Source organism: Drosophila mauritiana, chromosome 2R, assembly GCF_004382145.1.
Source record: "Drosophila mauritiana strain mau12 chromosome 2R, ASM438214v1, whole genome shotgun sequence".
NCBI classification, from domain to species: Eukaryota; Metazoa; Arthropoda; class Insecta; order Diptera; family Drosophilidae; genus Drosophila; species Drosophila mauritiana.
The window spans coordinates 4507646-4534758 of NC_046668.1; the positions used below are offsets into that span (position 1 = coordinate 4507646).

Sequence of the window (27113 nt, forward strand, 5' to 3'; positions counted from 1 at the left end):
AACACATTCGCGTTTGTAATCCATGCAAGCGCGCATCGGTGCCAAATTTCGCTCTGACAAAATAAAACACACATTTGGAAATCGCTACCTATATAAAATCGGCGTTTCTCTTCTCTATAAATAGCTTAAAAACGCTTGTTAGCTCAACACATATATTGTCTTTTATTTATATAAGTCCATGAATAGTTGATATGATATCGACGAATATACATATATGTATATTTAAAATTAGTTTTTCGATCTGTGTAATGAAAGGTTTATGATATTAAGAAGACGTAATACATAATTCCAAACATTTACAAGACATAATGATGTAGTCGAATATGCTGTAGTGGAATATGAATGGATTATTAGTTATCGAATCCACAGTAGGCGTTCAAACATTTTTATAACCGTTACTCGTAGAGTAAAAGGATATACTAGATTTATTGAAAAGTATGTAACAGGCAGAAGAAAGCGTATATTCTTCATCAGGATCGATAGCCGAGTCGATCTATCCACGTCCGTCTGTCTGTATGAAAGTCGAGATCTCAGGAACTACAAAAGCTAGAAGGTTGAGAGTCAGCATACAGATTCTACAGACAAAGACAGCGTAAGTTCGTTGATCAATGTTGCCACGCCCACTCTAACGCCTACAAACCGCACAAAACTGGCACGCCCAGACTTTTCTATCGATCTACCATGCCCACCTTAACGCCCCAAGCCCGACGAACCTGTCACGCCCACACTTTGGAACAATTTTTCATTTTTTCTCATTTTAATCCTTAATATCTATCGATATCCCAGAAGAACTATGAAGTTTCGCATTCCCATTAATTGGTTAGCAAAACCAAGATTTGCTAATTAAAAAATAACTTATTTACCATTCAAATTTCGAAAAAATTTAAGTCTGGTCTGGTTACCTAGTACCGTATTTTTACCCTTGCATAGATTATATTGACTTCAGTAGAGTCTGAAACAAACTGAAAGTCATTTCCGATTTTTTTTTTCCGAAAGTTTTTTTCATATTAGCCGGAACGCGCTATACCACTATATCTTATATCTGCTGAGGGAATAATTTGAAACAAAAATGGAGTTAAAATGTATCTTCGTTGTTTTCGATCATAATGTGCTTTTTGACAATATATATTTACGGTTTTAATTTGAATTCATCGGCTACATTTGCAACATTTTTTTTTCGGAATAACGAAGTTCTTTTTAATATATATAATTTCTATAGAACCTTTGGCATGCCAAAAAAACTCATTTTTGGTATTTGAAATAAAGTTTCACAAAATCTCGGATTGCATATATCTGAAATCTGTATATCGGTAATACTTTACTTTTAAACTTTCATAACTCTTACAATGTACCTTTTTTTTAAATTGTGGCTACTATGGCGGTTGCTTTTAATTGGTGTACCACTCCTTTCAGAGTGATCAGACCGTCAAAGAGGAATTTAATTTATTCATGATGCATATGTGGACTGCCGTCCATAAGTGATTATAATACATTCCGATTAACAACTTTAAAACTTTTATTTCTCTTATTATTAATACTTATGGATCAAATGGCCCTACCAATGGGTAATCGTCAATGACGATTTTTGACTGTTACCTGTAGGAATTCGAATGTGGAGCCATTTTTTTAAAGTGTATTTGCTACGTTTTGGGTCAAATTTAATAAATTAATTATAAGATTAGAATATAATATTTTCTTTGGGGTAATGTCACTGGATGTTTAACAGTAAGTGTTGTAGGGCCACATACAAAGTAAAATAACATGGCTTAACAAACGGCTAGCTGCAATTCTCTCCTTTGTGGCTCAGAATTTAAAACAATTTTTCAGAATAATTTCGTTATTTCGTTGATACCGACTACTCCGTTGCAGGTTCCAATTGAATGGTTGAATGCTTGATGTTATATTTTGGGCCGGATACGAGCACCGTGGCAGCTTGCAGTACCTCATTGCTGTCAGCTCGGGAGTCTGAAACGCATTGGATAGTAATGAAACTGCAGCTCTGTTCATTTTGGAAACACACCTGTAACGAGATGCACCATCAGCACCCTTTGCTGAGAGGTTTGTTGCCACACGTTTAGGTGGTGCACAGATCTGCCAATAGAAACACATTTTTCAGAAGAGGTTACCTCTGGCGGACTGGATTTGTCAACTGACCTGACACCTTCGATGCCGCCCAGCTCCAAGTGCAGAGTGCGCATATTAAGGTTTTGAGGAACTGCATTCACGATGATACCCATGGACTCCCGGAACAGACGCAAGGTAGTCATTATTACAATAATTGAGAATATGAGAGTACACAGGGGATCAGCATACTTGGCACCTGGCTGAAATATCCAATATATTAAAATACATAACAGAAGTAAATTGCATGCTAAAGCATTCCATTTCCGCTTTAGTCCTCGGTTATAGAGCTCTCTTGATTTTTTCGAAGTATTATATGCATCACCAAATCTGATTTAAAATGTCCTTATGTTTAAATAGTTATCTTTTCACTCTCTCCTGTGCGTATTGTACAGCTTAAAAATGTACTAATTCATGCTTAGCACAAACTTACATAAACTTTTATTAGGACGGCAGCCAAGAAAACGCCAATGCTCTGCACCAGGTCTCCAATCACATGAATCATCGCAGCACGCAGGTTGAGGTTTTTCTCCTCGTGAGCCAGCTGCATGTTTGAAGTCCTGCAGGAAGAAAAATCAGTCAGGACCAAATATAAATTATGAGCTATGTCATTCATCTTAATGTCATTTCAGATTAAATGATATGTTAAATACTGTCAAAAAGATACGACAACCGCAACCGGAAAAGTTGCACTTGACGTCTATCAGATAGTCGCGTTGAAGTGATTTGGTTCGTTTCTCAATTCAGTAGTTGACTAAGTAAATAATTTTGGAACGTAAGAGCGGGTGCGATTGAAAGCGGTAGACAACCAGAAAATCTTTTCAGACTTTTTAGCTGGCAAGATCTTTACGTCCATGCGGACAGATAGACTGCGCTGGTGAAGAATAGGTATATTCCTTTTTGGGTCGGGACTAGGATGTGCCGAGTTGTTTTTGCGTTGAATATACAATTCTATCAATACATATTTATCATATATATCATGATATATCATATATATTTATTTATCAAGTTTTGGCTTTGTAAATATTTTCACTTACCCAGTCAGAATTTGTTTTTTCCCATTTGTAATAACAATCTTATGCTCGTTTGAATTAATTTCTTTCCTTAGTGAATCCTCCTCATCTGCCGTTGAAGCGCTGTGACTTCCAATCGCCGTAAGAAAGTTGGAATTGGAACGTGTTTGTGGGGGACTATTATTTGGCTCATGTCCGTTTCCGTGACTATGACTATGGATGTGACTATGACCATGGCTGTGACTGTGGCCATGACCATTCCCGTTCACGAACCAGGATCCATGCAAAACAAACATCATTCTGTGTACAAAAAACAACATTTTTAACTTTTAAACCCAATAAAAAGGAAGAAAGAACGCTATAGTAGTCATTAGTAATTTCTCAATTTTTTTGACATGTCGGTAGAAATGTGCAAAAATAATAGTAAAATAAAAAAAGCATTTATAAAAATTGTGAGGTGGCACCTTTGTCCGGATTGTGGGCGTTAGAGTGGGCGGGACCCAAATAATTTTGAATTTAAGTCTGTACATTTTTGAAAAGTAAGGCATGACAGACTAGGGAGTTTTATCATGGAACCAACTTGCCCAATTTACTACAAGAATGCTTAATCTGAAAATGCTAGCCTTTCTAGTTCCCAAGATCTCAACGTTCATACGGGCGGACTGACGGAAATCAATACGAGTCCAATCGTACTCGGTTTCTGATCCTGGCCCATCATTTTTATATTGTATGCTGACATGCTTGAGAACGGATATACCCTTTGCTCTACTGGTAACGGGTGTAAAAACTGTTATATTCGAAAATCGAATATCCCAAAACCTATTTGCTATTATCGGAAAATTGACAACTTGTTGATTGTCCTGGGCCAGGACTCCTGATCCTTTTCATTACTGTGTGGACTGAAGACCACATTGATCATATGAACTTAATTAAATTCAAATTATTTGCCTCTTTAAATGAGAAAAACGGACTAAGAAGAAACAAATAACAAAGGTGATAGAAATAAGCAAGTGAGAAAACGACTCAGTCCCAAACACCTACCAACTCTCAGACGGCATTAAAATGTAACCGCTGCAACAAAAAAAGTCTAAAATGTCGTATATTTTTTGGACTTATGCAGAAATCCACACTTCTAGCCTTAACTTTGTCTTTCGCTTGATGCGGCTTATGGTATTATAGAAAAAGATAATACATACAATTTTCACACAAATGTTAATGTAAGATTCACGTCTTGACTTACACTATATTTATGACTATGCCAATGCCTGAAATGAGCATCATCATATCGGCGTTTAGTTCAAAGTCCTGGGAGTAGATCCTCTGAATAGCCACAACCACGAGCAGGGTAGTTACGAACCAGATCCCCAAGATAGAAGCCAGAGCTCCGATAACCTCTAAAAAGATGTACATCAGAAAAAAAAAGAAAGTCAGAATAATGCTCTCAAACGCTTGACCAAATCTGATGACGCGAGCAGTTGGCATTGTCTTTTAACAGACAGATATGGCATACGAGCGGTCAAACGCCTGGATTTATACGGGTGTGCGTGTGGTACTCTCATTAGAATGGTGTCAATCACAAGTGGCTACTTACCAAAGCGTTTGTACCCAAAGGACATACGCTCGTCTGGCTGGCGACCCCCTATCCATATGGCGACTAGACCGATGACGAAACTAATGCAATCAGATGCTAAATGGGCGGCATCCGTCATTATGGCCAGACTTCCGGCGACATAGCCGCCAAGAAATTCGATGATCTGCGGTCGCCGTCAAATTTGTGTGTTGAGTTCAGGCCATGAAATGTGTCATAATTAAATCAGCAATACGTTTTCACACCTACACAGGTAGACGGGTAGGGTGCTTCTTCTTACCATAAAAACGCAACACAGGGCAACTGCGAGCATAATTTTATACTTGGCCTCCTGGGCAGATTTGCTCTTCGGGTTGGCCCTGAACCCTGGTTGATGATTGCAGCACTCACGCTGCATATCAAATTCCGTTTCCGAGCTCTGCAATGGGCCGCACAATTTGTTCGTAAGTATTTGTGTGTGCATGCAAGTCCTTTGGTTGTTCCATTTACCTGGTTTCTCGCACTGTCCCCACAATCGCCCAACAGTGGCACTTCCCAGGTTTGCTCCTCTGGAACGCGGACGACATTTGATCCAATCGTCACCATTTCCCTATCAACACCATTGTTGTTAACGCTGTAATACCTATCTTGGTAGTCTGGTAATCGATCGTCTCTAGTATCTGGATCCTGTTGGAGACCCAGATTTTGATGGTTATCATCAAAGTAAGCCGGGAAACCCCCTTCAGAGTCGTCATCGTGAGCATTGGGCAACAGTGTGTTGTCAAGCTTCTGATATTTTGGCATGGTATTTGGTGTCAAATGGTCAACTACGCTATTATTATTTCAGTTACTTCAGTAGTGTCGGCATCTCCTTATGTCGACTTGTGAATTTGATGTTTGGTTAACGAAAAGTGAGCAATTAATGTGAACTCTGAAGTCATCTGTCATAGTACATCGATCAGTTGTTGTGTAGGAAATTGATCACTTCTTGGTTCAGACTGTTGAAAAGCGTATTTCGGACATCCTTTTTGTAATGAGACATATGTGTTCTATAATTTATGAAAATATGTTACATTTTATTACATTTCACATTCTCATTTAAACGATGGTTCTGATATCCGACCCAAGAAATTTTGTACGGAATTACGCCAAACCAATTGAAAACAAGAGAGAGAGAGAGAGAGTTCTGGCAGCGTGAATTTCCTCTAATACTATCATTTATCCGTTACTCAGTTAATAGGAGTACTAAAGTAGTGCCCTCAAAAATATCAAATACTTCATTTCCCCCAAATGAAGGATTCCATGGTGCCAAGACCCTTACCCCCACGTTGGGAGTAGAAAATTGAATCTTTGTATATATGGACATATTAGAGAGATTATAGAATATAGATTAGAAATAATTGAAAGCCATCTATGGGCTAATATGATATGTCACGGACTGGACCATCCAACAGGATATATATCAAAAAGCACATGGTGCAATGCTAGTCTCTTAAACCAAATACACTAGAATAGTGTCTTTCTATTGTCTTTGCTTAAACCCTCATAGGAATATTATAAGAATAATTACGTTTTAGAATTCATAGGAAAAATCGTTTGTTGACCTTGTCAGTAAATTTTCTTAGTTATAACATTGTAAGTCACTTTTAAATCAATTAATAATGTTCATTGTATTCAAAGTACATTTCAAACCATTATTACTACATTTACATTAAAGTATATGGGACTAGTTAGGTTACTGAGAAAAGATGCACCGAATGTAGACTTATGTCTACCTTTTAATAAGGCTACAAGTTAATGGTAGCTTAGATTGCTTAGCCAAGACAAATTACTATTTGTTTTAAGTAAGTAAGCTAAGAAACTCGAAAAATATCTTTAAATAAAATTCACAAATAGTGATTATTGTAGGACAAGTACAAATTTGGAAGACGAAATCGAAAACCTTATGGCAACTAAGAGCAAGCCGCACAAAACTCCCGAGGCCAACAATTGTATTTTTTATGAAAATTTGTTATTAACATTTGAATATTGATAACGTAAATAAAAAATTATAATTTTGCTGGATATTTGACGATACTAATGAAAATACTGATGAGTTGGTACTGAACAGCTAAATACAATGCAATGGAATTGCTTTTCTGTCCTTTGCATGCATTATTACTGAAAGGAAGGTTAAAAAGGTTGGAGAAAGTGGAAGTTACTAAATTAATGAAAACTATTCGGGATTATCTGAGTATATTTATACACGTTGCCTCCAAGCCGGTCACGCCCACACTTTTGAAATTTTGTTTAATTTAATCATTTTATTCCCCAATATCTATCGATATTCACACTAGCTGAGTAACGGGTATCTGATAGTCGGGGAACTCGACTATAGCATTCTCTCTTGTTTTTCATTAGTCTAAGAAAATAACAAGGACAACATTAAAAAAATAATTTTCATAGATGGATTTCATGGCCACTACTTCCTCATATTTATGTAAGCTTTATGTTGGTCTTTAATCTAAGCGTTTTGATACTATTGAGATAATGGTGTTAGAAATTACATAGATGATTTAATCGCTGCTGAAACGTGGGTTGCCTAAATATGGATTTTACAAGAATTTTAAATAACACAGTGGTAGTTTATTCCACATAAGAAACGTTTTCACGTTAAGATGTGAACTCTCATAACGTAAATATATGTCGCAGCGTTGGCATTTTCTTGCTCCTGATCTTCCATAATAGCAAATAAACCTTTCGAGTGAAGCGAATTCCAACCGGCGTGCGCGACTGTCTGTATGCAACTGATCGTATTTTCTACGCATCGATCTATTCTTTACACACGCTAGCTGGACTACACTTGGCGACAGCGCGACAACGCTGTCGCCTCACTCGTAACGGTACTTTGGCGCCAGTCATATTCTACGTTGTAGTCAAATTCTAAGAATGTCCTCACAATATACCAAGCTCATTGCGCAGCTGCGTCTTGCAAGCACAGTGGTCAAACCATGCTAATAATATGACAGACACGTACAGTGGTCAAAATACATTCGTAATGCGACACGGCCTTCCTGACATAACACACGTCCTCGTGTGTTGTCTTAGATCTACCACATAAGTGATAACACTTCAGGATTCAAAGACTCCCTGGATATTTCAAAGAATTATTTTCATTTAATCCTTTTCTGATTCAAATTAGTTTCAACTTTAGTCTTATCATAACATGACTAAATTACTTAAATTTTCGTAACACAACTCAAATTTAACAAATCATACCACTCGTGTAATTCCTTTAACACATTTTTCTCTTAATCTTTCAGATCAAACATATTTTGTAGTTCCTTTTACAAATAATCAACTTATCTTTTGTGTAGTTCCTTTTACACATAATAAACCTATCTTTAGTGTAGTTCCTTTTACACATAATTAACTTATATTTTGTGTAGTTCCTTTTACACAAACTGAACTTATATTTTGTGTAGTTCCTTTTACACAAACGACCCCCGCCATAACAAGTCTCTTCTGCTATGGTGCGGTCTTCAGTTTCTCTATTATGTCACACTGTCAGGCTCTTGCTGCACTCCTTGCAACGATCTCACGCATCCTCATGCGTCATGGTCTCTCCGGACCCTCATAGCTGTAGCCTTGTGAATAATTAACTCAGAGTCTATGGTCTCTACGAGTGCCTCAGTCGGCGATCTCTCGCAGTGGTCTCTACGAGTGCCTCAGTCGGCGATCTCTCACATTGATCTCTACGAGTGCCTCAGTCGGCGATCTCTCACATTGATCTCTACGAGTGCCTCAGTCGGCGATCTCTCACATTGATCTGCGTCTACCTCAACAGGCATCGACCATAACTATTCGTGGGCCTACTATACGTTCTCTTGCTTGTCAAAGATCTCAACACATATCGGTCACCATCAAGCTTTTCCGCCATTACATATGGCCCCAAACCTTGGATTTAGCTTTGTTTGATGCCACTCTTCACTCTTGAGCAAGACATGGTCGCCTACATTGAATCTTATTTCTTATATTGAATCTTTTTTTATTTATGAAATTAAAATTTCAAATCTTTACGTAGCTAGAATTTGCATCGTGCATGTCACGAAGCCGTTACCTATACCACTCATAAGCACAGCACTACTATTTCATCCTTCCATGAACACATCCGCTAATCCCTCTTTCAATAAGGAATCAAAAAAGTATGGAACGGACTCACCGGTTTCACCATATTCCTGATGGTGGAGCTACAGTACAGATGTCAACACGTTTCTCGGTTACTTGGTCGTTTCCTCGTGATCGTCCTTTTTGACAGGCGGATGCGAAGTGCCCAAACTCGTCGCATTTGAAACATTTGACTGTTGATCCCTGCGTTGAACTTCCGTTGTGACTTTGATTTTGTGACCTCTGCCGAGCACGACATTCAGCATATTTATGTCCAGTCTTTCCACAATAATTGCATTCCACTTGAGAGAGATACTTAGACTTTTTACGCTCCGGGTCTGTTGTAGATGCGTCGTCATCAAGGTTCCGTTTTTTAAAAGTGTGCGCTTGTAGTTGTTGTTGCATGTCATTTCGAGTTTTAATATTGTTTGTAAAAACCCAGCGCGACAATTTGTCATCAATTTGTGCCATGTGAGCCAGAGTAAGTGAAACCGCAATTTCCTCCAGATCAATAGATTTAAATTTGGACATAAGTAAGGTGACGATTCGGCTTCCATATTCGGTGTAACTTTCTCCAGACTTTGGTCGCCCGTTCAAAATTTTCATCAGTGTGGCTGCAGACGTTTCGATGCCGACGAAGCGTTGAACGAAGAGTTCTTTAAATTGTGGCCATGTGATGCCAGCAAAGCATATTTGGGACAGCCATTGTGATGCACTTCCCTCTAGCGCCTTACTTAAAGTTATCATCAGGCTGCTACCTTCGGGCATTTTATCAGCAAAAATGAGATCCACTGTTGTACACCAAGCTGAGGCATCTGCACCAGCTCCCTCAGGATGAAACTTTGGGAGAGTTATATGTTTTCCCTTTTCATCAGTTGCCGATGCCTTTGGTGTCTGCATATTTTTGATGATCTCCATTAGGTTGTTGTTTTGCACTTGTAAAGCTGCCAGGTATGCATCGGTGATATTTGTAGGCAAAGCAGATCCCACTTCTGATGTCGCAGCGTTGGCATTTTCTTGCTCCTGATCTTCCATATTAGCAAATAAACCTTTCGAGTGAAGCGAATTCCAACCGGCGTGCGCGACTGTCTGTATGCAACTGATCGTATTTTCTACGCATCGATCTATCCTTTACACACGCTAGCTGGACTACACTTGGCGACAGCGCGACAACGCTGTCGCCTCACTCGTAACGGTACTTTGGCGCCAGTCATATTCTACGTTGTAGTCAAATTCTAAGAATGTCCTCACAATATACCAAGCTCATTGCGCAGCTGCGTCTTGCAAGCACAGTGGTCAAACCATGCTAATAATATGACAGACACGTACAGTGGTCAAAATACATTCGTAATGCGACATATATTATTCTACACAATGTACGTATGATGATAGCTAAACAAAATGTTGTTTATTATAACCAAAGACACTAGAATAACTAGACACTAGAAATATTCTATATTCTATATTCTGTCTTTGATTATTACCCATTACTCGTAAAGTAAAAGGGTATAATAGGTACGTGAAAAAGTATGTAATAGGCAGAAGAAAGCGTTTCCGACCATATAAAGTTTATATAGTGTTTAGTGTAAATTCTTCAAAATGATCAATAGCCGAGTCGATCTGTCCAAAGACAGTAGCTGAGTACAGGGTATCGGAGAGTCGGAACTCGACTATATAATTCTCTCTTGTTAGAATTTAAGGACCATACAATTATATTTATTACTCTCCATAACTTAAGTAACGTAGATATGCATTTATCAGTAACGGATCGCACGTCGGTGGAACTATACTGGCAATTTAAACCTCTTTTTTTATTCTTGTATGCTTATCAGTACCTTGTGTGCTGATGGGTTATCAGGGTTGGTTTTTCTCGGTAGGTTTTGACCGAACGCATATTGTAGCCTATCAAATCGCCAGACGAGCTTAATTTTATCTTTGATAGACAATAAGATACCCTTTACCTGGCGAGTTGGAGGCCGAAAAAGAAATATCGAGAGATATCGGGAACTATAAAAGGTGAAAACTTATATGTAGATTCCAGTGATGCAATCGCTATGTATGTAAGTTTGATTCAAAACGTTTCCAACCCCAGTATCTGCTAAAGCTGACACGCTCACATTTTATATTTTCATTTTGTATTCTACCATTTGTCATCCCAAAAAAAAATGGTTTTCAGGCGATTATCAAATTAAAACAATGGCAGAATACTGGTATACTATACTATCAAAAACAAAAAACTGGCGCTGCGTCTATGTTTCTGTAAACTTTATGCTTAATTTTAACTCTCTAACATCTATAGATCCTGACTCAGGATTCCTGAGATCTCGACGTTCATACGGACTGACAGACGGACATGGCCAGATCGACTCGGCCATTGATCCTGATCAAGATTATACAAACTCTATATGGTCGCAAACGATTCCTTCTGCCCGTTACGTACTTTTCAAAGAATCTAGTATACCCTTTTACTCCACCGTACCCCCGAAAAAACCCTTGCTTACGCTTCGTACAAAAACCGAGTTTGCAATGGGCTCGGGAAAGGATTCAGCAGGAAAATTGACTACAATGAAAGAAAATAGAGGTGTTCCTTATATAAATTCCATATCTAGGCCCCATAGAAAATATTTCGAATGAACCACAGAGGAAGATTTGTGACCTCAAAGAGAGATCTAGAGATGAGTGGTTGCAAGAGATGTGGGGGGGACTCGATTTCTCGGGAACATTGCCAAAATTTGTTAAAATCAATGCCAAAACGTGTTTAATATGTAATACATCCCAGAGGTGACGTTACAAAATTATAATATTAATTAATCTGTTATACTTTGCGTTCGAGTTAATAGTGGTCATTTTTTCTTATCTCTTAGGGGTACCTTTTGAATAAATTACTGATATTTCTGTTGTTGTTGAATATATAACATTTTTTATCATCGTAAAAAGAATAAAGTTCTCTTTTAGACAAAATACATTGGCATACGTTATTTGTAGTAGTAATTTGTGTTGAACACCGTAAAAAACACATGCTGTTTGAATTAATAATAGTAGTTGGGGCTCGTATTTCATTTTCTTGGCTAGGTGTTCGTTCTTTGGCACCTTTTTGGCATATTTCTATACAAATTTCTCGAGAAACAAAAGTGTATAGTAGAAGAATGTGACGGGAACGTATTTAAGCCCGTTAGGGTACATATAAATAAATTTGTGTACAATATTACCTGTCGCTATCTATCTCTAATGGCATGCATACATATATTAAAATTGATTTGCTGAGTAAAGGCTACGCAGTTTTTTCTCTGGTTTGTAAATGTGAACCTATGGGACGTAGCGTTTTGCGAGAAAACTATCAATTAGAATTGGATCCTCCACTAACCAGAGAGTTTAACCGCAAAGTCAAAAACAAAGTAAAGAAAACAAATGCCGGCGCTGAGCGTGCACTGACCTTATCAGCAGGTTTGACTTTGGCAATGAGTAATAATTTCGACTGCGGCTCTCTTTCTCTCATGTGTTTCTACTCAGCTGCTGATGCTGCACATAGCTATGCACATACATATGTACGTACGTACGTTCCGTTGGAAAGAGAGATCAGAACGGAGCGCCCATTCGTTGTAGTCACTCTCACGTATCACACTGAACAACTGGCGCTGTGCTGTTAGGGTTGATTGCGTTAAATTCGGATATTTAAAACATTTTTATTTTAAGCTCTTCAGAACATTAAAAGTTTAATCTTAATTACGACGTCTTCGTATAGAATCGTATTTCGTAAATCTTCTAGTTCCCAGCCATATGCTCTTTTCATGGACTATGTAAACAAAATGAATGTACGAAATACTCAGTTGCGAAGCTACAATGTTCCGCTGTCGTGCACTATCAGCTGGAGTTCTCTTTTTATCGTACACGGCCCTACTCGCTGTAATTGTTTTAGATTTCCGATCGTCAGCGACTGTTTACTTCCCGGCACTCCCGGCGACGCGTGAAGTTCAACTAACAGCGGTGACGGCGGCGTCGCCTTCTCAGCTGGTTTGTGGGCAGAGCGAGACAGTGATAGTGGGGGCATTTTTCTCTTGAGTGGCGACACTTGAGTGGTTCTCAAAGGATCCCAATTGCGGCTGTTGCTCGCTTATCAAAATAAGAGATAAGAGTCGTGTTCCTCGACAATCAGAAATATCATATACCCGTTACTCGGCTAAGTGGAGTCAGATAAAAATGTGCCATAAGTAGGGGAGGGCCTGTTTTCCGATCGTTGAGATCTCAGGAACTATAAAAGCTAGAAAGTTGAGATTAAGCATACAGATTCTAGCGACATAGGCGCAGCGCAAGATAGTTGACCAATGCTGCCAAGCCCACTTTAACGACCAAAAACCGACCAAAGTTGCCGCGCTCACATTTTTGAAACATATTTCGATATTTTTTCATATTTTCTTTAGAACAAATTTAAGTTTTTTCCCATTTTATTCCCTAATCGATATCCCAGAAAAAATTATAAAATTTCGCGTTAGCATTTACACTAGCTGCGTAACGGGTATCTGATAGTCGGGGTACTCGCCTATAGCATTCTCTCTTGTTTTATATTCTATTTCTAATGTATCTATGTACATATGTATGTACGTATGTACAAATCATTTCAATTGGTTTCTTTAAAATTAATAATTTATAAATATTTGATTATTAGTGTAACCTGAAAATTAAGTCGACGTTATCTACACTTTTGTACTCGCAAACGTGATTACAAACGCAACTCAAAGAGTAAAAGGTAATCTCTAAAAATAAGGTTCAAGATAACGTTTCTGGCGCTATAAAAATATACATTCTTTATAACGAGCTTCGATATCAGAGTACTATAAATCGACGCAGTTGAGACTAAACTTGTGCCTCGTTTCTTATCAGCGGTTCGGTCCCCATCAAGTTCATCCACAGTAAAGCAGTATTATTAAACACTGTTGAAATCTGTACATAGTACAATAAAAGGCGTTTATCCTTAAAAACAAGTGGAACTCACATCTGTGTCAGATTTGTCAGATGTCAGATATGTCAGATTTGTTTTTTCACTTTAACTTTTAAATTATCTTATAGTACGTGATGAAAATACATTTGTCAATGAAAATTCGAACAAGTGCGAAAGTTGTGCTTTGAATATTTCTATTGTACCTTCGTTTTGATTTTACTTGCCCTTTAATACTAATTTGTTATTATGCACTAATATTTGGCATGGGAGTTTTGGGCGATTTGTGTGTTTTGGTTTGGGCAACATCAGAAAATAGGAAAATTGCGCCTCTCTCGAACATGTGATCCTGATCAAGAATATATATACTTTTATTATTATTGTTATACCTTAAATTTCTGCTCATGAAATTATTTTATTACCTAGAATAAAAATCGAATCGCAAGTGATCAGCGAAAAAGGGCACGTGCCTTTAAGAAAAGCAATCTGTCTTTGCAAGATGCAAAAGCACTTAAGCAAAATCTGTTTCTCGGAATGTGGTACTTCTTATCACAACGGACCAATTAAAGGAGATTGTTCTAAAACAGTTGTTGAAGCATGCCAAAGAAAATGGATGAATAATGGAATTTTCCTTAGTTGTGTTGTGATTTGACAAAGAAAACGCATATATGTATGTAAGTTTGTACAAAATTAGTCTTAATACACCAACTGATTTACACTAAACAACTAAAAAACTTCTTCAATAATCGTTATTTTTGTTTTGCCCGGGAATTGAATTAAGCAAATGCACTTTTGCGATCATTTAGCTGAGTTATTTCAAAGAGAATGGCTGTGCTTATCAAAAATATTGTTGTGTAATTCGGAAGAGGAATTAATGTTGTTAATTAAAGTAGAGTTAATAAAAGATAATAAGTTGGAGCTTGTAGTGGCGACTGAAGCTATTATGTTCAAACATCCTGAAAGCTTGAGCTTAGCTTTAGGCGTCTATTTAAGGGTCATATTAACTGCAATATTAGTCATCGGGAATATACTAGACGAGATGCAAATCTTTATCAGCTGAACCAGGAAAGTTATGAATAGCTTGGTTATCGCAAATGGAGTGATTTTCAGATGATCATGATTTCCGCCGATGGCCTAGACCCCGGCTTGAGTTTCCATGGAGTCATGTCGTGAAAATTTCACCACAGAGCTCAAATTGTTTTTTGGAAAATTATAACCTGCGGGCCTGAAGAAAAATATTTAAAAGTGCGAAAATATAATAATCAAGTGAGTTTTCCTCGCCGGAAAACATTTTTTTTTGTGTGTTTTTTCAGGCGGAAACTTAATCTGGAAAATCCTTAGCTTGCCGCAGCCATCGTGCAGTAGCGCCACCAACCAGACCCCAAGGTTGTTCAACTGGGGCGGTCAACCGTTAGTAAATATCGGGGGAAAAGTGATCAGTTAGCTTACGCCAAGGCTCTAACTTTTTAGGTGGTCAAGAATAAAATAACTCGAGTCAAGCCGTCTCGCGGATCACCCTTTCGTGCCGTCGCGGGGAGTACCTCGTCGAGCTCCCGTGGATCACCCATTCCCATCGCTTAACAGAAGCCTCGAAGCCATAAACAAAAAATCTGCGATTTTTATTTAATTCAATTGCTGGAAATATATATTAATAAAAAAAGAGAGCCAAAAGTAAAGGTAGGCACGTGGACGTGCGCGTTGAAGTAAACATATAAAAATAAATGTACGAAATATAAAGATGCTTGCTAAATTCTGTCGGACCTAATCCTATACCTGCGTGAAAGATACCAAACTGCGAATCTACACTGCGAAATTTCAGAATAATTATATCCGCAACTATTTGTATTATTTATAATGATTCATATAAATATGTAACCCAGGAGGAGACTTATTTCATATTACTTTTGTATTTTGAATTTTATTTAATTAAATTTTCTTATGATTTAATATTTTTATATTATTTAACTTAACCTAATTTGATTATTTTTCCCTAGATAAATACAGTTCCAGAGAGTGCGCGTTAAATTTATCAGTTAAATTTGGCAAAGAAAAGTTTATTTAAATTCGTTTTGGTTCGAAAAATTGAGGGAAAGTATGTGTTCGTATATTTTCAAAGTGTTAGTGGAAAACTGCAAGCTTTTATTACAGTTTATCTGCGCCAGGAGATCGTTCTTTGCCGAGGATTCAAATTGAGTGAGTTTTAGCTGCATTAATATTTATTATATTTTATAATAATACACAAAAAGATAAAACGATTTCAAATTATACACCGTAAAAAAGCTAAATAGACAAAAGTAAATAAATTTATTGATTTTTTTTGTGAAATATTTTGGATTTAAATATAATTTGAATAAATTCTACCCAGAATAACGCGATTAATGAATACAATGGGAACAATTTTTTGAACCCTAATGATATTGCTGAAGTTAACTATTAAATATTAATTAATTATTTAATTAGCCGCAACCCACTCGCATCTATTTTTTAGTTTTCACTGGTTAATGAAACTGAAATAAAAACAAAACAAGAGAGAATGCTACAGTCAAGTTCCCCGACTATCAGATACCCGTTACTCAGCTTGTGTGAATGAAAACGCGAACTTTCATAATTTTTCTGGGATATCTATAGATATTGGGGAATAAAATGAGAACAAATTTAAAATTGTTCAAAAATGTGGGCGTGAACGGTTTGTCTACTTCAGGGCGTTAGAGTGCGCGTGCCAAGAAGTATTTTGGAAAATCGATAGAAATTTAAGCGACTAATAAAATTATGGAAAAATATGCAACAAATTTATATGGTTCAAACTTGAGATTCGTCTTTGTCTCTATAATCTGTTTGCTTATTCTCAACCTTCTAGCTTTTATATTGTAGTTCCTGAGATCTGAATATATGTACTTCATATAGTCGGAAATCTTTCTTCTTCCTGTTTCCTTTTTACGATAGAAAAAAACTATTTCAGCAGGTAACAACTTACCGTAGAAAAGTCATCAATAAATAAAAATGATTAATAACAAATTTTATATTTACTTTTTTTTGATCAGGATCAATAGCCGAGTCGATCTGCCCCTGTCCGCCTCTCCGTCCGTATGCATGTTGAGATCTCAGGAACTATAAAGGATAGTAAGTTGAGGTTATATATTCAGATTCCAGTGACGCCCACGTTGCGCCCACTCTAGCCCACAAGCCGCCCAAGACTGCCACGCCCACACTTTTGAAAAGAAGATTAAAACATTTCCAAAACTCGGTCCAAAGTAAAGGCAGTGATAGTAATACGTAAAACCTTAAATTAGTTTGTATTGGACCAATTTGATGGCCTACTCTTACCTACTCCTGGTTGGTGAGCATTCTTCGGTACAAATGTAATGTTTTTTTATCCCTCTAGATTTTATGGATCTGTGGATTGACTGCAGTTTGTTCTGGCTTCCAGCTGGGTAATGTCACAGCTCCTATTTCCTTATCATCAATATTTCTTTCCTTTATTATCTACTGAGCTTGTCGCCAAGGAAAATTGCAACATTTTCAGTGCCCTTGGTCCCGACTGCTGAAATCGCTCTCGTGTTTTTACTACTTGACTACGTGCTACATTTTCCGTAGGATACTTGCCCCTCAGAACTTTTATTAAGAAATTTCAGTAATATTTTAACCATAGAAGTGATCCCTTTATGCTGACTTTTATTCAAAACCGAAAAGTCCTTTTAAATAGACATTAGGGTCACAGTTTTCTGGAATTAAAATGGCGAGACAGACAATTTTCATAATATTCAAATAAATTGCGTTGTAAGAAATTTAAGCCGGAAGACGTTTCGGCTGATGTTGCTGACTCGCTTTCAACCGCCCCGTTTATTTCCGTTCTGTGGCAGTAAAGAGTGTGCACCACAATGGAGAGTGGAATTCAAAATTATAACCGGAACCAGAGCCAGTTGGAGGATGTTTTTTGTTAACCAACGTTTGGAATTGCATTTAGTAGTTTTGTCTTGCTCTTCATTGACTTCGCTGTGTGAATATTGCAATGTAATATGCCTAACTGGCCATGCCACAGCACCCAAAAAATCAGTAGAATCGGATAACAAATTATTATTATTACCTATGGCATTAACGCTATTGGGCCCGTCATATCCTTCAATGCGAAATTAAATTTTGATTTTTGAAATTGCCATTTGCCCATCCTATCTCAATTGTATTTTGTAAATAGAAACCGAACATTTCAAAATAAACGTAGCATCCAGAAGCAATTAAAAAAGCATTTACAGGATCGAAACTAAATGTTGCTGTCGCCGCTGCTTGCTTCAATATTTATTATTATTAATTATTAATATTATATTATTAATATTTTAAATACCGTTTAATACCTCGAAAAGTAAACTATATTATACTATCTATAAGGTACATATCTTTCGATCTATTGGTCTATACGAACTATGAGATCTCGGGAACAACAAAAGCAATCAAATGCTTAGCAAGTTAGTTTCAGAACGTTGGCACGCCCACTTTAACGCCAAATAAACCGCCCAAAACTGTCATGCTAATTTTCATTGATTCGGTGAAAACAATCTGGACTCGCCCAAAAATGTTCCGTTACTCGTCGAGTTAAAGGGCATACTAGATTCATTAAGAAGCATGTAACAGGCCGAATGAAGTGTTTCCGACCATATAAAGTATATATATTCTTAATCAGGATCCATAGCAGAGTCGAGTCGTTCTGACCCTGACCGTCGGTCCGTATGAACGCCTCGATTTCAGGAAGTATGGAAGCTAGAATGTTGAGATTAAGCATACAGATTCTCAAATATTTTGCCATGACTAAAGGTCATGGGCTTTAGGCCCACAAACCGCCAAAAACTGCCACGCCAAACATTTAAAATGCTTTAATTTTTCTTCTTGACGATTTCTATCAGAATACCTAAAAAACTTTTGTTACGCCGCTTTTTCACCTACAAAACTCTACACCAGCTGAGTAATGGGTACCTGATAGTCGAGGAATGCGACTATAGCGTCTCGTCATGTTTATGTCTGCACACATTTTGTTTTTAATTTTTCCTCTTATTCATTTTGTTTTGCGTAAAATACGTCCTACCCCACACATCAAACGCTGCTCTCTGCGATGGCGTGCAATACCCATGCCACAGCCCTTGATGTATAGCTTGGGCAATATCAGCATTTTATTCTGCGTTCTCGTCAGTTTCCGGTGCTGCCACTGCTGCTGTTTGAAGCAGAGCCAGCGGTGGCATCCGCCATCATCATCATTGCTAGCATTTTGTGCGCACTGACCCGCTTTTTGTGCTTTTCCCATTACATTCGGCTTGCCATTCCTGCCCATAACACTCATACCGCTACCCTGCTTACTTATTTATAGTATAACTGTTTCGTAGTTGGCTCGCGGGCATGAACTATCTGCCAGTCGGTCTATGTGCAGCTCCAACGCATGAGGGTGGGTGATATGGTGGGTTCTGCACAAAATCTGTTTTGCCATGTAGTTTTCATGTTGAACGCGCTCAAAATTAATGGTCACACATATGACCATACCCACATACACCAGCTGCTGGGTTTCTGAAATAGAAACGAACGTTATCGTTACAAATGTCCTTTCCGTTGTCTGTCAGCATAACTACAACTCGCGGACTAGCCCCGTCTTAGTGTCAATGTTTTTGCTGTTATCGGTTCTTTCTCTTTCCATTGACTAAGGTTCTTAGTTTGTATGAATTGTATGTTTTCCGTCGAGGAATTTCGATTTCAGCACTCAAAAAGAGCTTTATAATTTGAAAATCGATTGCCGTATTGATAGCAGTTTTTAGCGGCTAAGGACTATTTGGTAATCCAGAGGCACAATTGACCCTTTAAAATATGAGAACTGTCGTGATCAAATGAGTAAAGTGAAAACGCTTTAAGATGTCTATAGGAATAATATTGTTATAACAAAAATCCACACCAAATGATAATATAATGTAATGTGAGCACTTTCCTGAGTCGCGAATAGCGAGTTTTTAATTTCCATACTAAGCTAACAAATTTGCATACTACAAAGAAGCTATCTGTTAAAACCATTCCAGTCAAATTACATCTTATTATATTCCACCATAATTCATTTATAAAAATAATTCTAATGTCTTTGATATACAGCTGAGTTCAATGAAATAGCAGTGCAAGGGAAGCTAAGAAGTATAAGGGTATTTGTAATGTACCTTTTCGGAATCGACTTTTTATTCCACTTACATATGTATATTTGTAAAATGGAATGTGTAAATAAAAAAAAAATCCCGTTCGTTTTTCGTGTTATCCTTTTATCTTTACATTCTTGAGGCTGCTCATTAGAATAGCAGTGTCTGGTTTTGTTTAACGTAAAGTCCCGAAATTATTAATATTTTCTAAAATGTTAGTTTAGCTAAGGTAATTCGTATATTTAAAAGGAAAATAAATTAAATAAAATTATATTTATAAGAGGACAGCACTGCTCCCAGGAGAAAAGAATGTTAATTCTTTAGCTAAAAAAGGAAGGAAAAACTTAAAAGGACATTCAAAAAACCATTGAATGTTCTGACAAAAAGGCATTTTTATGAACACAGCTGTAGCTGTATTGTTTTAGAAATGTAAACAAATATAACACTCAGAAAATACAAACGTTTTAAAAATACATACATATAATGTACTTCCTTACTTATTATACCCGTAACTTGTAGAATAAAAGGGTATACTAGATTTGTTGAAACGTTTGTAACATGTAAAACGAAGCGTTTCCGCCCGATCAAACTACATATATATGCTTGATCAGGATCGCTAGCCTATCTGGCCATCAACGGTTTTTAAACGTTTAGGTCTCAATAAATATAAAAGCTGAGAGTTTAGATTAAGCATGTTAGAATCTGCAAAGACTCGAAGACGCAGTACAAGATTGCTTACTGAACTAGCAACACCCACAAAAACGCAAAACTGCCACGCCCATACTTTTTATACCCGTCTGTCTGTCTGTCCTTATGAACATCGAGATCTTAGGAATCATAAAAGCGAGAAGGTTGAGATTCAGCATACAGATTCTAGAGACAATGGCGCATCGCAAGTTTGTTGATTCAGGTTTCCACGCCCACATTGTTGCAAAATGTTTTGAAATTTGTTTCAAATTTGTATTAGTTTTGTAAATTTCTATCGATTTGTCAAAAAACTTTTTGCCACATTTGACCGATTTTTAAATTTTTTCGCATTTTATTCACCAATATTTGTCGATGTCCCAGAAAAATTATAAAGTTTCGCTTTTGCATCTCCATCCGCTGAGTAACGGGTATCCGATAGTCGCGGAAGTCGACCATAGCAATCTCTCTTGTTTTATTTTTGGAAATTGTTATCGATATTCCAAAATTTACCTGCGCCATCCCGGTACGAGTATAATAGTATTTGCTCTTCAGAATTCACAGGACTTTATATTCACCAGTCAAGGTCACTTTTCGTGTCTGATCATAGTATTGCGGCAAACAGGAAACTAGGATATTCATAACCCTTACATTACCCTTTCCTAACCTTCCCTAATTGCAGTAGTGTTTTTGTTTAATTTAAATAAAGTTTAAAAATCGGTACCCAACCCTCTAGTCACAGTTCAGGTATTACGAATATTAAGTTTAGTTTTATATGTGTGGTTAAAAAACTATCAACATTTTTATTACCGTGTACTTTAACTTCTTCCATGTGTGATTTTAAATCCGAATAAACTTTTTATTTCACTCTTCCATTTCAGATTTGGTAAGTTTCTCAGCTATGTTCATTTGTTTTACGAGAGTAAAGACGGAGAACGAAAATTTTGTGACCTTCAAGAAAACCAATTAAAACAAACGTCAAAAATTTCATAAAAGTGCAGATCTGCTTACACTGATGTTAGTCCCCACAGATATTGGAAATACGTTCATAGCCATGAAGGTTATCGGCTGCTGCAGTTTCTGCAGAAAGTACATGAGTGTCTTCTGGTATCGTTTCTCCTCATCAATCCAGTTTGACTGAAACAGGGCATCGGCCAGCTTGTAGCAGTCTTCTGTGAGATAGTTGCACAGTATACAGAAGGGAGTCGTCTCTAGAAGTACTGCGGCCATGAACGAGAGAGCTGCGATGGCTGATCCCAAGTTGGCGAACAGGACAATGTTAATTAGGGTAAAGCCCAGCACCAACCCCACAACCAAGAACTGCACGAAGATGGTACCGGAGATAACAGGACGCAGGCAGTCAACATATCTGTAATAGAGGGATTCATTGTATTTAAAAGGGTATTGAAAAGATCTAGCCGATCAGAAAATAAGTTTTGGCCAGAAAAAGTGCTTAAATTTTAAATTTAATTCATATTTGTATTCAGTTCCTGTATAACCGCTCCCGTTCACTCACCGCAAAATAACTTTGTGATCTTGTATGCACTCAACCAGCCGTTCATATCTCTGCTCCTGGCTTTCAGAAGGATACGTTCCCAAACGTCGCAGGCGCTCCGCGAAGATCGACATGTGGGCACGCAGGACCAGGATGAAATTGACTGGGTAGCAGTCAACACATACGTCCTGGAAGCAGGCGCCAGCCATGGCGAAGTATTCCAGACCGGCCTGCAGAGCCAGATGCAGAGTGCTAGATCGCCAGTCCAGAAACGGGTAGTAATTTTGGTACGGTGGCCTTCCAATAAAGATCGCCGACAGAAACGTGTTAGTGGCATAAACCATGTAGACTGCCATGAAAAAGAAGAATATACGGTTACTGAGGGAGACAGCGCGATGAACCTGAAGGCGCTCTCCGGGGTCTGTGATACGCCTATCCATCTCGTCGAGAATGTTATTAGCCTCGTCAAAGCGCTTAACTAGTGCCCACACTATCAGGACTTTCGTGGAGCAGGACCAAGCATTAAAGGCCACCTGCAGCGAAGTTAGAAACTCTCCCGGGGAGAACTCTGATAAATGGCTGATATAGCCTGTGAGAAAGCCAATGGGCTGATAAAATGTAGAGCAGAAATTCAGCGCGAAGGACCAGAGCACGTATGCCACGAAAAACTTGGCAGGTGGCTTGCGGACGCCCATTAAGAAGACGCAGCGTAGTAAGTACAGGGTCGCGTCTCGGGAGCGAACTGGGGTATCCTTTGACTGGGTGTACAAGGTCGGAAACCAGCTCCGCAGATCCATAGTGAATGCACTCTAACTTCAACAATTGAACTAAAGCACCGTCTTCTATGTCCTTTTATAGGGCCAACAATGGCGTGATTATAAGTCCATCAATCGTCAATTAGATAATTCATAGGCGACACTTGAAAACTCGTTTGTGGAAATCAATTACCCTGGGGGTAATAAAGTTTACCAACGTCTGCAGTGTATGGATTGAAATACCCTTCTTTTTATTAGTCATTGCAGAGGGTTGACACAATTCAAATGCCCTAAAGATTCAAAACCCATTGGGTAACGCTTCACATAAGTGTAGAAGTTTACACTATTCCATTAATAAGTGATGATTCCCCTACCACGACGAACAAATGAACAGGCTGCAATCGTTCACAAAGAGGATTTAGTTTGCAATTGTGTACTGTTTAAATCATCGGTAGCAAACTCATGGAAAATATAGAAAAATAATAATAATATTGAAATATATTTATTTAAACCAAGAGAGGACGCTTTCCTCGACACATTTCAATAGAAATTGGTAAGAAAAATATTAAAATAAGTAAAACCATTAGAACGCAATAGTCAAGTTCCCTGACCATCAGATACCCCTTACTCGGCCTGTGAAAGTGCGAACGAGCAGTTCCAATATTTTCTTGCATATCAAACAAAATTGGCAACCATGAGAGAATGCTATAGTCGAGTTTGCCGACTATGAGATACCCGTTACTCAGCTAGTGACAAACGAAAAATTGAATAATTTTTCTCACATATATTTTTAAGTCGGAGAATTAAATGAGACAATATTAAACAAGAGAGATACCCGTTACTTAGCTAGTGTGAATGCCAACGCGAAATTTTATCATTTTTTTTGGGATATCGATAGATATTGGGGAATTATTATTATTTTTTTCGCACGGGTCCCACGGCCACACCTCCCGCCCAACCGACCGAGGGGCGCTACCGTGTATCGTACGGCTCGGTTCGCGAAAAGATAGACGCGATATAGAAAAGAGAAAAGAAACGGGGAAATTAACATTATGTAAAATAACTCTAATAAATATAAGTGTTCGTTAGATCTAATAATGTATTAAAAAAGTTAAAATTGATTGCTTTAAGAGCGGCAGAGTGTCAAGATTACAGATAATAGGATAAAGTCTATTATAGTCAGAACATAAAACTCTGTAAGGGTCATGCAACTCATTATTAGATCTACAATGATTTAAGATAAGGGGTATATAGTTTCTAGTGAATCTACTTGGAACCGAGAAGTTAAGCCGACTAATCAAGTCGGGACTCTCAACATCCCCACGAATAAGCTTACAAATAAAAACTGTTCCAAGCATAGTTCTACGGTTAGCTAGGGATGGTAAATTAATTAAAAGTAGTCTACTGGAATAAGGAGGTAATATATGGTTTGCAACCCGATTTAGGCGCCGCAAGGCAAAAAGTAAGAAGTTTTTTTGGACCGATTCAATGCGGTCCGAGTGGACTGCGTATTGTGGACTCCAAACAGGTGATCCGTACTCGAGATTCGGACGGGCTAACGAAATAAATAAGGTTTTAGTCAAGTAAGGGTCATCAAATTCCTTAGACCACCTTTTTATAAATCCAAGCACACCCCGGGCCTTATTGACAATAGACGAAATATGGTCAGAAAATTTTAGTTTTGGGTCCAGAAGAACACCAAGATCATCAACTCGTGTTATTCTGTCCAGAGAGCACCCACTTAGAGTGTAAGTCGTGCGTATTGGGTTGGCACGACAAAAGGTCATAACTTTACACTTGGAGCCATTTAAGTCTAATATGTTATCACGGCACCATATTTGAAATCGGTCTAGATCGGATTGTAAGTCCAAATGGCAAGAAGTGTCCTTGTACTGGAGGCATAATTTAACATCGTCTGCGTACATAAGTACACGCGAATGTTTTATTATTAAGGGGAGGTCGTTAATGAATAAGGTAAAAAGAAGCGGACCAAGATGGCTCCCTTGTGGGACACCGGATGTGACTCGGAGAATAGAAGATAACGAATTTTTAAATAGGACTTGTTGTGTCCTGCCATTCAGATAGCTTGAAATCCAATTTAGAAGATAAACAGGGAAACCTATAAGATCAAGTTTTTTTATTAGAAGGTAATGATTAACAGAGTCAAATGCTTTACTAAAATCAGTGTAGATGACATCTGTTTGAAGATTATTTTTGAAACCCTGTATTACAAAAGAAGTTAGCTCCAAGAGGTTAGTGGTTGTAGATCTGCGTTTCATAAAACCGTGTTGACACGGTGATATGATTGATCTACAAAGGTGCTGCAAATGAGGAGTGATAACATTTTCGAAAAGTTTTCGGATAGCCGACAATTTAGAGATTCCTCTTAAATTGCTTGCATCCAGTTTGCTACCTTTTTTGTGAAGAGGTATCACAAAGGACTCCTTCCATATATGAGGGAATTGTGAAGATTCCAAAGATAAGGTAAACAGTTTCAGTAGAGGCTTGCACAAGGCTTCCGCACAGAATCTGAGCACACAGCCAGGGATTCCATCGGGACCTGGCGAATAGACAGGTTTAACACGCTGAAGATCGTTAAGCAGTGAGCTTTCGTTTATAGTGGGGCAAGATATTAGATTCGACTTAGATACCGCATAAGAGTATGGCTGTTCGGAATGAGGTAAAGTTGAATATGTTGTTTGAAAAAACTTGGCGAATAGATCGGCTATTGCCTGATCCGATGTAACCATAGTGTTTTCAAAAAATAACGAGGAAGGGTAAGAACTTGTTTTTCGCTTAGTGCTAACGAAATTATAAAACTGTTTCGGATCCTGTGCAAACCGGAACTTACAACGGTTTAAATCATTTTTGTAGCACTGAGCATTAAGCACGGTAAAGTTTAACCGAGCGCTTAAATATTTACAAAGTATGGACTGAGAACCGGTATTTTTAAATTTCATATAGAGCCTGGACTTTACATTTCTTAGGTGTGTCAACTCTTTATTAAACCAAGGAGGTTTAGAGATTGACGGATAGTACATCGGAACACAAGAGTCAAAAAATGATTTAATTGCGGTATAAAACATATTAATCGCATCCGCCATTATGTTGCAGGAGTAAAGATCGGACCAATTAAATCCAGCTATAAAATTGTTTAGCCTCCGAAAATTTGCCTTGCGAAAACAGGGAATTCGCTTTGTTGACTTCTCTGAATTTACTTTTAATAACGTACCTAAGTCGATTTCCACCTCGAAAGTAGGATGATATTGATCTTCAGGTTGAGTAAGAGGTACTAAACTGGACAGAAACACACTTTCAGGACTTGTTACAAAACATAGATCCAAAAGTCGACCAAGAGAGTTTGGAATATAATTAACTTGCGACAGCGGTAAGTCGAGCAAGCCGTCAATAAATTCATGTTGTGCTAAAGGGAGAAGGATATTCAAATTTTTCTCTGGTGACCACGTTGTTTCAGGTATATTAAAATCACCCAGAACTACCAATTGGTCCCTGTCAGACAGTTTATTCAAGATGGACTGGATAGCAGACAGATGATTCTGATATTCTGGGAATTCAGAAGATGGCGGAATATACGAGCACGTAAAATAAACTGATATGACGGAAAAAGACAGCTTTACACATAAGAATTCCGAGTTACGGGAATCGTCCAAAAGTAACTCCTCCGACGCGAGGGTAGATCTAACCGCAATTAAGACTCCACCTCCCCGTCTGGAGGGACGGTCAAACCTATATATAGTGTACATACCTGGGAAGACTTCGGAGTTAAGTATCTCCGGCTTTAACCAAGTCTCTGTGAGCACTATAATATGGGATGCACATGAAAGACTATCACAATACAATTTGATTCATTTGCTACGCAAGCCTCTAACATTTTGATAGGAGATAGTAAGTTTTGTAGTTAGTTTTTTGAAGAGGAAGAAGAAGAAGAGGCGGATGGTGCAGTGGTCTGTCCACGTGAGGGAAGTTTAATTCCCACGGGCACCTTTTTCTTATTTTTGATCTTAGCTTCAAACTCTTTTACCACCATACTATCCGGCCAAAAATCACCCGAACATATGGTCGAAAAGAGCTCGTTTGGGACAGTTATCTTGAAAGATGATATGTCCCTAGCATAAGAGAAATTAAATTTTTCCACTTTTATATTATCGGCTTTTGTTTTGTCTTGTATATAAGACAATGCATCCGACGACGTTTGATCAGGGGAAAGCCGAGAAACAAAAATT

At 37.9% G+C, this 27113-nt stretch overlaps 2 protein-coding genes across 2 annotated transcripts; both read right to left on the reverse strand.

The window, feature by feature from the left end:
* Positions 1 to 1382: 1382 nt before the first annotated feature.
* Positions 1383 to 12817, reverse strand: LOC117138187 (zinc transporter 2). Its single transcript, XM_033300086.1, has 10 exons — positions 12281 to 12817; positions 5212 to 5750; positions 5003 to 5140; positions 4726 to 4888; positions 4375 to 4528; positions 3159 to 3434; positions 2555 to 2681; positions 2155 to 2324; positions 2021 to 2091; positions 1383 to 1965 (listed from the first exon to the last, which is right to left on the reverse strand). The coding sequence occupies exons 2-10, from the start codon at positions 5503 to 5505 to the stop codon at positions 1856 to 1858; spliced, it is 1503 nt and encodes a 500-aa protein (XP_033155977.1). The 5' UTR covers positions 5506 to 5750; positions 12281 to 12817; the 3' UTR covers positions 1383 to 1855.
* Positions 12818 to 19284: 6467 nt separating this feature from the next.
* On the reverse strand, positions 19285 to 23154 carry LOC117136736 (odorant receptor 42a). The gene is made up of 4 exons (XM_033297767.1): positions 22136 to 23154; positions 21631 to 21988; positions 21430 to 21570; positions 19285 to 19327 (listed from the first exon to the last, which is right to left on the reverse strand). The coding sequence occupies exons 1-3, from the start codon at positions 22909 to 22911 to the stop codon at positions 21484 to 21486; spliced, it is 1221 nt and encodes a 406-aa protein (XP_033153658.1). The 5' UTR covers positions 22912 to 23154; the 3' UTR covers positions 19285 to 19327; positions 21430 to 21483.
* Between the last annotated feature and the right edge of the window lie 3959 nt (positions 23155 to 27113).